Source organism: Coregonus lavaretus (assembly GCF_964263955.1).
Source record: "Coregonus lavaretus genome assembly, chromosome: 17".
NCBI classification, from domain to species: Eukaryota; Metazoa; Chordata; class Actinopteri; order Salmoniformes; family Salmonidae; genus Coregonus; species Coregonus lavaretus.
The window spans coordinates 16,079,652-16,091,427 of NC_140004.1; the positions used below are offsets into that span (position 1 = coordinate 16,079,652).

Here is an 11,776-nt window from a genome sequence, read left to right on the forward strand (position 1 = left end):
TCAACAAAAACAGTACGACGGAACCTGGAGGACATACAATGCGTTGATTGTACACTGCATGGCCAAAAGTATGTGGACACCTCTTCAAATTAGTGGATTCGGCTATTTCAGCCACACCCCTTGCTGACAGGTGTATAAAATTGAGCACACCGCCATGCAATCTCCATAGACAAACATTGGAGTAGAACAGCCCGTAATGAAGAGCTCAGTGACTTTCAACGTGGTACCGTCATAGAATGCCACCTTTCCAATAAAGTCAGCTCGTCAAATTTTTGCACTGCTAGAGCTGCCCCGGTCAACTCTAAGTGCTGTTTTGTGAAGTGGAAACGTCTAGGAGCAACAACGGCTCAGCCGCGAAGTGGTAAGTCACACAAGCTTACAGAACGGGACCGCCAAGTGTTGAGGCGGATGTCAGGAGGACGCTACCAGCCCGAATGCTAGTGCCAACTGTAAAGGAGGAGGAATAATGGGTTGGGCTGTTTTTTATGGTTCGGGCTAGGCTTCTTAGTTCCAGTGAAGGGAAATATTAACACTACAGCATACAATGACATTATAGGACGATTCTGTGCTTCCAATTTTGTGGCAACAGTTTGGGGAAGGCCCTTTCCTGTTTCAGCATGACAACGCCCCCATGCACAAAGTGAGGTCCATACAGAACTGGTTTGTCGAGATCGGTGTGGAAGAACTTGACTGGCCTGCACAGAGTCCTGATCTCAACCCCATCGCACACCTTTGGGATGAATTGGAAGGCTGACTGCGAGCCAGGCCTAATCGCCCAACATCAGTGCCCGACCTCAGTAATGCTCTTGTGGCTGAATGTTCAAACATCTAGTGGAAAGCCTTACCAGAAGAGTGGAGGCAGTTATAGCAGCAAAGGAGGGACCAACTCCATATTAATGCCCATGATTTTGGAATGAGATGTTCGACGAGCAGGTGTCCACATACTTTTGGCCATGTAGTGTATTTCCTTGTATTTACTGATTAACTGTCACGCCCTGACACAGAGGACGCTTATATGTTGAGTCAGGGTGTGTATATTCTATGTTGTGTATTTCTATGTTGGTTTTCTAGTAGGTGTATTTCTATGTTGGCCGGTGTGGTTCCCAATCAGAGGCAGCTGTCGCTCGTTGTCTCTGATTGGGGACCATACTTAGGCAGCCTTTTGGCACTAGTTAGTTGTGGGATCTTGTTCCGTGTGAGGTATGTTGTACGTTGTACCTTGGACTTCACGGTTCGTTTAGTTTGTTGTTTTGTCGTTGTGTTTATTCATTATAATAAACATGTATGCATATCACGCTGCGCCTTGGTCCGTCCCGTCTATAAACGAACGTGACAGAAGATCCCACCAAACGAGGACCAAGCAGCGTGCCCAGGAAGAGCGAATTGCCATGTCACAGATGGGCAAATTGTGGTCATGGGAAGAGATATTCGCGGGGAAAGGGCCATGGGCGAAGGTAGATGCCCAGGCAGGAGAGGAGCAACGGCAACACGGAAGCCGGCCGAGGAGGAGGCCCGAGAAGCAGCCCCAATAAACATTTTTGGGGGGGCTAAAGGGGTGGTCGGGGAGCGTGAGAGAAGAGCCCCGACCACTGCACCCGGTTGGTTTTCAGTTTGGGTCCCTACAACCTTGGGAAGAGGAGTGGGAACAGTATTATACTGAGGAGTCGGAGGATGACGACGACGACAAGTTTCTGTTCCCTAACTCGTGGGGGCTCCCGGAGGAGTCCTCACGGGAAGAGGAGTGCCGACGACGGAGACCCGAGAGTCAACCCCAAGAACATTTTGGGGGGGGGGCACACGGTGTGGACGACGAGACAGCAGGAGGCTGGAGATCTGCAGGTTAGGAGGCCACCATGTTACAGGGGCTATTGGTTCAGAGGGAGCAGGAGTTATTCGGTCAGAGGGAGGAGCTACAGGAGGCTATAAGGGATAAGGAAAGTGTAGAGGCACGGCGAGAGGAGCTGGTTAGGCAGCGGGGGTTAATAAAGGAACCCAGTCCCGCTCCTCGCACCAAGCAAGTGGTGCGCGTCGCCAGTCCGGTATGGCCTGTTTCCGCTCCCTCGCACCAAGCCAGTGGTGCGCGTCGCCAGCCCGGCCCGGCCTGTTCCTGCCCCTCGCACCAAGCCAGTGGTGCGCGTCGCCAGCCCGGCCCGGCCTGTTCCTGCACCTCGCACCAAGCCAGTGGTGCGCGTCACCAGCCCGGTCCGGCCTGTTCCTGTCCCTCGCACCAAGCCAGTGGTGCGCGTCGCCAGCCCGGTTAGGCAGCGGGGGTTAATAAAGGAACCCAGTCCCGCTCCTCGCACCAAGCAAGTGGTGCGTGTCGCCAGTCCGGTCCGGCCCGTTCCTGCTTCCCGCACTAAGCCAGTGGTGCGTGTTCCCAGTACGGCCCGACCCGTTACTGCCCCTCGCACCAAGCCAGTGGTGCGCGTCGCCAGTCCGGTATGGCCTGTTTCCGCTCCCTCGCACCAAGCCAGTGGTGCGCGTCGCCAGCCCGGCCCGGCCTGTTCCTGACCCTCGCACCAAGCCAGTGGTGCGCGTCGCCATCCCGGCCCGGCCTGTTCCTGCACCTCGCACCAAGCCAGTGGTGCGCATCACCAGCCCGGTCCGGCCTGTTCCTGTCCCTCGCACCAAGCCAGTGGTGCGCGTCGCCAGCCCGGTCCGGCCTGTTCCTGTCCCTTGCATCAAGCCAGTGGTGCGCGTCGCCAGCCCGGCCCGGCCTGTTCCTGTCCATCGCACCAAGCCAGTGGTGCGCGTCGCCAGCCCGGTCCGGCCTGTTCCTGTCCCTCGCATCAAGCCATTGGTGCGCATCGCCAGCCCGGTCCGGCCTGTTCCTGCTCCTCGCACCAAGCCAGTGGTGCGTGTGTCCAGTCCGGCACGGCCCGTGCCTGTTCCACCGGTGCCTGGTCCGGCACCGGTCAGCTGCTCCACTCCGGAGCCAGAGCAGTCCGCTCCACCGGTGCCCAGTTCAGCTCCGGTCAGCTGCTCCACTCCGGAGCCAGAGCAATCCGCTTCACCGGGGTCCAGTCCAGCTCCGGTCAGCGGCTCCACTCCGGAGCCAGAGCAGTCCGCTCCACCGGTGCCTGATCCAGCTCAGGTCACCTGCTCCACTCTGGAGCCTGAGCAGTCCGCTCCACCGGTGCCCGGTCCAGCTCCGGTCAGCGGCTCCAGTCCAGACCCAGACGTCAGCCCCTCTCCAGGTTCGGGATCTCCCACACCAGGGTCCAGACAGGGCTTGGAGTATAGTGGGAGGAAGGAGAGGGAAAGCAACGCGCCGAGGTCTAGACCAGACCAGGGGCACAACAGGGAGGCGAAGAGTGAGAGGTCGTCATGCCCTGAGCCGGATCCGCCTCCGAGGCGGAATGACCACCCGGTCCCTACCCTGTTATGTGTATGCTGTGTGGTCGGAGTCCGCACCTTTGGGGGGGGGTACTGTCACGCCCTGACGCAGAGGACGCTTATATGTTGAGTCAGGGTGTGTATATTCTATGTTGTGTATTTCTATGTTGGTTTTCTAGTAGGTGTATTTCTATGTTGGCCGGTGTGGTTCCCAATCAGAAGCAGCTGTCGCTCGTTGTCTCTGATTGGGGACCATACTTAGGCAGCCTTTTGGCACTAGTTAGTTGTGGGATCTTGTTCCGTGTGAGGTATGTTGTTTGTTGTACCTTGGACTTCACGTTTCATTTAGTTTGTTGTTTTGTCGTTGTGTTTATTCATTATAATAAACATGTATGCATATCACGCTGCGCCTTGGTCCGTCCCGTCTATAAACGAACGTGACATTAACAGTAATAGCAGCATCTCTAATTTTGATAATTGCCATATTAACTAGCTCATCCTGTATCACAGTAAGTTCACACAAATAACCACAGCTAGGCTTACTGCTCTCATAGGACTGCCCATCTTTAGATCAGTGATCTTCATCTTAAAATGAGCTTACCTCAATTATCAGGCTTATAGCTTTATTATAAGACTAGATTACAAGAGACAACTAAGTCAAGTGCATGAATAAATTCTCAACATATTTCTGAACAAAAATAGTATTGCTCATATGTGCTGTTTCTGATTTGAGTGCTTTATATATATATATCTACACGATACACAAAATTAAATAAATATACACTACCGTTCAAAAGTTTGGGGTCGCTTAGAAATGTCCCTGTTTTTGAAAGAAAAGCAATTTTTTTGTCCATTAAAAGAACATCAAATTGATCAGAAATACAGTGTAGACATTGTTAATGTTGTAAATGGCTATTGTAGCTGGAAACTGTTGATTGTTTATGGAATATCTACATAGGCGTACAGAGGCCCATTATCAGCAACCATCAGTCCTGTGTTCCAATAGCACGTTGTGTTTGCTAATCCAAGTTTATCATTTTAAAAGGCTAATTGATCATTAGAAAACCCTTTTGCAATTATGTTAGCACAGCTGAAAACTGGTGTGCTGATTAAAGAAGCAATAAAACTGGCCTTCTTGAGACTAGTTGAGTATCTGGAGCATCAGCAATTGTGGGTTCGATTACAGGCTCAAAATGGCCAGAAACAAAGAACTTTCTTCTGAAACTTGTCAGTCTATTCTTGTTCTGAGAAATGAAGGCTATTCCATGCGAGAAATTGCCAAGAAACTGAAGATCTCGTACAACGCTGTGTATTACTCCCATCACAGAACAGCGCAAACTGGCTCTAACCTCTGTAGCTCAATTGGTAGAGCATGGCGCTTGTAATGCCAGGGTAGTGGGTTCGATCCCCGGGACCACCCATACGTAAAAATGTATGCACACATGACTGTAAGTCGCTTTGGATAAAAGAGTCTGCTAAATGGCTTATTATTATATTCTTAGAAAGAGTAGTGGGAGGCCCCGGTGCACAACTGAGCAAGAGGATAAATACATTAGAGTGTCTAGTTTGAGAAACAGACGCCTCACAGGTCCTCAACTGGCAGCTTCATTAAATAGTAGCTGCAAAACACCAGTCTCAACAGTGAAGAGGCGACTCCGGGATGGTGACCTTCTAGGCAGAGTTGCAAAGAAAAAGCCATATTTCAGACTGGCCACTAAAAAGAAAAGATTAAGATTGGCAAAAGAACACAGACACTGGACAGAGGAAGATTGGAAAAAAGTGTTATGGACAGAAGAATCGAAGTTTGAGGTGTTCGGATCACAAAGAAGAACATTTGTGAGACGCAGACCAAATGAAAAGATGCTGGAGGGGTGCTTGATGCCATCTGTCAAGCATGGTGGAGGCAATGTGTTGGTCTGGGAGTGCTTTGGGTGGTGTCAACGTGGGAGATTTGTACAGGGTAAAAGGGATCTTGAAGAAGGAAGGCTATCACTCCATTTTACAATGCCATGCCATACCCTGTGGACGGCGCTTGATTGGAGCTAATTTCCTCCTACAACAGGACAATGACCCAAAGCACAGCTCCAAACTATGCAAGAACTATTTAGGGAAGAAGCAGTCAGCTGGTATTCTGTCTATAATGGAGTGGCCAGCACAGTCACCGGATCTCAACCCTATTGAGCTGTTGTGGGAGCAGCTTGACCGTATGGTACGTAAGAAGTGCCCATCAAGCCAATCCAACTTGTGGGAGGGGCTTCAGGAAGCATGGGGTGAAATCTCTTCAGATTACCTCAACAAATTGACAACTAGAATGCCAAAGGTCTGCAAGACTGTAATAGCTGCAAATGGAGGATTCTTTGACGAAAGCTAAGTTTGAAGGACACAATTATTATTTCAATAAAAAAATCATTTTTTCTAACCTTGTCAATGACTACATTTCCTATGCATTTTGCTATATTTCCTATTCAAACTCATTTCATGTTTTCAGGAAATGTCTAAGTGACCCCAAACTTTTGAACGGTAGTGTACATTACAAAAATAAAATCAAACATCTGAGAAATAACATTCTATAGGCCTAATAGGTTGCAAATAGACCCAAGTCAAACTGAAACGGACTTATTCCTGTAGTGATCCTGTTTCACTTCATGTGTTCTTATTGTGAACTACCATGATTAATGTAATCTAACATGCCATGCGTTAGATAAAAACATAAAATATTGACACTGCTATCACCTAAAACGTAGTGGTATTACTTGATATGGTACTTCTGTGTCAATGCATGTGTGTTGGCACACAGAGCTACAGCAGACACAAAAACATGCAGTACATATATAAGGTACACACTATAATAAAATAGGAATTACATAATCAGTGGTGTCACTTCAACAGGAGTTGTTGTCACTCCTCCTTATGTGATGCATTACAAATGTGGTGGTTGAGAACAGTGCGGCCTAAGCTGATGATAGTTAGTGCAGTGTTTACAGGAAATATGGTGTCGTTGTTCTGGGTGGAATTACTCTCTCTGAGTCGGGCACCGCCCGGAACAGCTTGGGCTCCCTCGTATTGGCGTCTTTGAAGACCATGATGGAGGCAATGTTGCCGCAGCGATAGCAGTAGTTAGGAGCCGACCAGACTGTGACCAGCTTCTCATCAAACATGAACTTGTAACCCTCATGGACTAGCTGATGTGCCCGACAGATCAACTTCAAGTTGTTGATGTGAACAAACTGCACATCAATATATAATGAAAAAAGAAAGACAGTGAGATAAATGTGAATGTGAGAAATAAAACTACTACCCATTTCATATACAGTATCAGTCAAAAGTTTGGACACAACTACTCATTCCAGGGTTTTTCTTTATTTTTACTATTTTCTATATTGTACAATAATAGTGAATCCATCAAAACTATGAAATAACACATATGGAATCATGTAGTAACCAAAAAAGTGTTAAACAAATCAAAATATTGTATATATGAGATTCTTCAAAGTAGCCACCCTTTGCCTTGATGACAGCTTTGCACACTCTTGGCATTCTCTCAACCAGCTTCATGAGGTAGTCACCTGGAATGCATTTCAATTAACAGGTATGCCTTCTTAAAAGTTAATTTGTGGAATTTCGTTCCTTCTTAATGCGTTTGAGACAATCAGTTGTGTTGTGATGAGATAGGGGGGTATACAGAAGATAGCTCTATTTGGTAAAATACCAAGTCCATATTATGGCAAGAACAGCTCAAATAAGCAAAGAGAAACGACAGTCCATCATTACTTTAAGACATGAAGGTCAGTCAATATGGAACATTTCAAGAACTTTCAAAGTTTCTTCAAATGCAGTTGCAAAAACCATCAAGCACTATGATGAAACTGGCTCTCATGAGGACCGCCGCAGGAAAGGAAGACCCAGAGTTACCTCTGCTGCAGAGCATACGTTCATTAGAGTTAACTGCACCTCAAATTGCAGCCTAAATAAATACTTCTCAACATCAACTGTTCAGAGGAGACTGCGTTAATCAGGCTTTCATGGATGAATTGCTGCAAAGAAACCACTACTAAAGGACACCAATAAGAAGAAGAGACATGCTTGGGCCAAGAAACACAAGCAATGGACATTAGACCGGTGAAAATCTGTCCTTTGGCCTGATGAGTCCAAATTAGAGATTTTTGGTTCCAACCGCCGTGTCTTTGTGAGACGCAGAGTAGGTGAACGGATGATCTCCGCATGTGTGGTTCCCACTGTGAAGCATGGAGGAGGAGGTGTTATGGTGTGGGGGTGCTTTGCTGGTGACACTGTTTATGATTTATTTAGAATTCAAGGCACACTTAACCAGCATGGCTACCACAGCATTCTGCAGCGATACGCCATCCATTTGGTTTGCGCTTAGTGGGACTATCATTTGTTTTTCTACAGGACAATGACCCAACACACCTCCAGGCTGTGTAAGGGCTATATGACCAAGAAGGAGAGTGATGGAGTGCTGCATCAGATGACCTAGCCTCCACAACCACCCAACCTCAACCCAATTGAGATGGTTTGGGATGAGTTGGACCGCAGAGTGAAGGAAAAGCAGCCAACAAGTGCTCAGCATATGTGGGAACTCCTTCAAGACGGTTGGAAAAGCATTCCAGGTGAAGCTGGTTGAGAGAATGCCAAGAGTGTACAAAGCTGTCATCAAGGCAAAGGGTGGCTACTTTGAAGAATCTCAAATATAAAATATAATTGGATTTGTTTAACACTTTTTTGGTTACTACATGATTCCATATGTGTTATTTCATAGTTTTGATGTCTTCACTATTCTTCTACAATGTAGAAAATAGTAAAAATAAAGAAAAACCCTTGAATGAGTAGGTGTGTCCAAACTTTTGACTGGTAGTGTATATATTTTACAGTATAAACTTGACAATGTACTCACCTCATTGGTGACCTTTGCACCAAACAGCCACCCAGCTCCCCTGGGGCTGATGGCCCAGGTGTCCACATCCTCGGGGTCTGACCACACAAGGTCACAGAATGCTCCCTTGTGGGGGATCTCCTGGTTACGTTCAATGGTTCTGATCTGGTCCAGGGTCTTTATGTCCGGGGAGAGGCCCCCATGAACACACAGAATCTGCTCATCCATCAGCTGGCACAAGAAAACAACCACAGCACAGCATTAGAATGCCGAGTTACTGTGACAGTAGAAAATATCCCCATGTTGGCTTGATATGGTAAAATTGTGACGTGGGGGTTGTTACTGCAGGAAATCAGAAATACAAAGCAATAGAGTTATACTCACTGCTGCAACTGTTAACATATCAAACACTTTGGTACAGTAGCGCCAGGCATTTGCATTTCCATATTTGGTTTGGCATTCATCTGAAAGGCAACATAGACCAGGAACATCCCATTTACAACCAGAGCACCTGGAGTTAAGGGTTTGCATTGTACATCAATTACTAATGTGTTAATACAACATTTGGTTGGGTTGGATATGGTGATTTAATGAAGAAAATCTCACCATAAAATCCATACACTTGGGTTATCTGCCTGCTTTCGTGGTTTCCTCTTAAAAGTGTGATGCGGTCAGGCCATTTCGCTTTTAACACCAGCAGGTATGTGAGCGTCTCCAAGCTGTAATATCCCCGGTCAACAAAATCACCCTGAAGAGACACAAATACACATAATCCTGATGGGGTCATTATTGATGGACATTGTAAACACTATGAAAAACAAGGCAACTGTGTGGCTCAGTTGGTAGAACATGGCGCTTGCAACGCCAGTGTTGTGGGTTCGCTTCCCACCGGGGACCAGTATGGGAAAAAGTACCCTCACTACTGTATGTCGCTCTGGATAAGAGTGTCTTCTAAAATGTAACAGCAAACATGTAGTCCCCCACAAAGGATGCAGCGTGTGACTAACACATTTCAGTTAAACACTATAGCTCCCGCCTTGGGCCAATCCGTGTAATTTTGTAAAGGCCGGATCTTTATGGCAAGACGCATCATTCACCCACCTTTCGCCAAAATCGGCCCAGTTGTCTGAGATATCTTGTGTGACTTAAAGCCAATTTATGTTTGATCCCAAAATATGGTTGGAGGCACCGTATGGATGGATGGTGTGACACAATTGGGGAGCCTCCAGAGGCATGCAGAGGCCAAAATGAGCTCCGTACCGCATCGCCGTGTGCCTCTCAAATTTTGTAGCAATGCGGTGTGCTCTGAATAGCTCCGCATTGACATGATTGGTTGACGGTAAGTACACAAAGATCCTGTATAAACACAAAGTCACTTCCTTGACAACTTCCTTCGGATCGCAGCACATTCGGGTGTGGAAGGGAATGAAATTGTAGACCAGTTAGCCAAAAGACCTTTGAAACTAGATATAATTGATATTAATGTTCCACTGGGTAGAGGTGAGGCCAAATGTAAGATCAGAGCCATTTTGATAGATGTGTGGCAGAAGAGATGGGACTCTGAGGCCAAGGGCTGGCATTTATATGCCCTCCAAAGAAAGGTCGGTGGACCAAGATTCAAAGGTCAGATTAGGAAGGAAGAGGTGGTGTTTGCGCGATTGCGTTTAAGACATTGTACATTGAACTCGTCATTACATCTGGTTAGCAAGCATGTGAATGGTTTGTGTCTGGAGTGTATGGTCGATGAAACGGTGGAGCATGTGTTGTTATATTGTTGTAAGTATGTTGAAGAGAGGGAAAGATTGAAATGTAGGGTCATTGAGGTTGGACAGGGTTGGGGGGGGGGGGGGGTTGGAAGGGATTTTGGGGGTGGGGAGGGTCTATTAGAAGTTAGTAGGGCTCTTTTTTTTTGTTCTCAGAAGTACTGAGTTAGGTAGGAGGATTTAGTAATGTTGTAAATCCGTGATTTGCCACACACTCAAGCACAGTAGGTGGCGGCATTTACCTTTAACGTTTGTTTGCGGAACCGCCATTATATCATAGAAGAAGAAGAAGAAGAAGACAACTTCCTTCACAACAGCTCTGCACTGTTCCGCGAAGCGCAAGAAGTATGAATGCCCTGACTTCTGCAGAGGCTGTGTCACGTAAATGCTGTACGGCCAATGCAGACGTCAGATTGACCATGTAGCGCCTTTAACTTATGAACGGACAGACGGAGACAGATCCACAGTCCCCTCCCCGATTTCATCATGGGGGACAACAATAACATAAATGGGAGTGGACGAGGGGATAATAGTTGAGTTTATACCCACCATGAAAATATAGTTTGTGTCTGGGACCTGTCCTCCGGTTCTGAAGAGTTCACACAGATCATAAAACTGATTGAATGAAGAAGAAACAAGCAAGTTAACTTCAGAATTACTGGAAATTAAAGAATGGAAAGAAACAGAATCTGTTTCAAAGACAAATATTTAGCAATGATGCTGTATGGCTGTGAGGGTCAATGAAGTAGCCTACCTGTCCATGTATATCCCCACACACTGTCACTGGGGTGGACACTGGTTGGACATTGGATTCCTCTAGCAATATGTCACATACATAGTCACATAACCTCTGAGGAAAAAAACACACACCCTTAGAATAAGGAGCAGTGTAATGTGCTGTGTGATATGTGATGCAATGCCCAAGCAATGATTTAATGAATGCATGTCATAATAGAACATCCATAAACTAGTGACAACTACTGTAAATGGCACATTTTATTCATAGCCATTAAAAACTGGGATTTTATATCATACCAATAATTTCGTCAAGCATGATGATGGCATCCATTTAATTCAAATTCTTGGTTATAATGGCATCACAGTCTGTCTGTGTGATTTCAGGTCAGTTTAGATAGTCTATGATTTAGAAGTGACAGCCATTTTGCCATTGTTTAGGTCTGATTAGTAGGCTCCTTACTATATGTGCTGCTCATCAGGCTTATTTCGGTGATCGACTTTGCGAAGGCAGTGACTCTCACCTTGAGGTCGTTTTCAGGTAAATATTTACACTGCTTGGCAATCTCCTTGTATTTATTCAGGTCCATTGGCGCCATTGTATCAGCTGTTCGCGATAATGTTTCTAGCCTATTTAGCCTACATGTTTGGTTCCGTCTAGCGGATTTACTGAATAGTTTGCGTTGTGCTGCCATCTGCTGTGTGGGTTATGCACTACTTAGGCCTTAGATTGTATAGGCCCCAGATCCCCGGACACTGTATATTGTGGGCTCTTTAAGGATTGTCTAATCATATAATCAAATGATTAATTATTGAGTGTAACAGCTCTGTAGCTTTGATCTTGATCTTGTTGGGCAGCTCATGTCACTGCTGATGAATGACTGTAGACGGCAGGTGTTTAGGCCAATAGCCACATAGTGTCGCTCGCACACAGTAGAAACAATGGGTGATTAGGCTACAGCGCGCACGTATCCTACAGCGTAGGCATAATAAACATCACCATCTTTTTTTCTCGAGTCTAGGCCCACAGTCCTGGATAGCTTACTTTTTC

General features: G+C 46.5%; 1 protein-coding gene across 1 annotated transcript; it reads right to left on the bottom strand.

The window, feature by feature from the left end:
• Positions 1-6,278: 6,278 nt before the first annotated feature.
• On the bottom strand, positions 6,279-11,335 carry LOC311144313 (serine/threonine-protein phosphatase 6 catalytic subunit-like). Its single transcript, XM_084180347.1, has 7 exons — positions 11,250-11,335; positions 10,745-10,840; positions 10,540-10,605; positions 8,834-8,975; positions 8,612-8,691; positions 8,249-8,458; positions 6,279-6,563 (listed from the first exon to the last, which is right to left on the bottom strand). The coding sequence occupies exons 1-7, from the start codon at positions 11,322-11,324 to the stop codon at positions 6,315-6,317; spliced, it is 918 nt and encodes a 305-aa protein (XP_084036473.1). The 5' UTR covers positions 11,325-11,335; the 3' UTR covers positions 6,279-6,314.
• Positions 11,336-11,776: the final 441 nt, after the last annotated feature.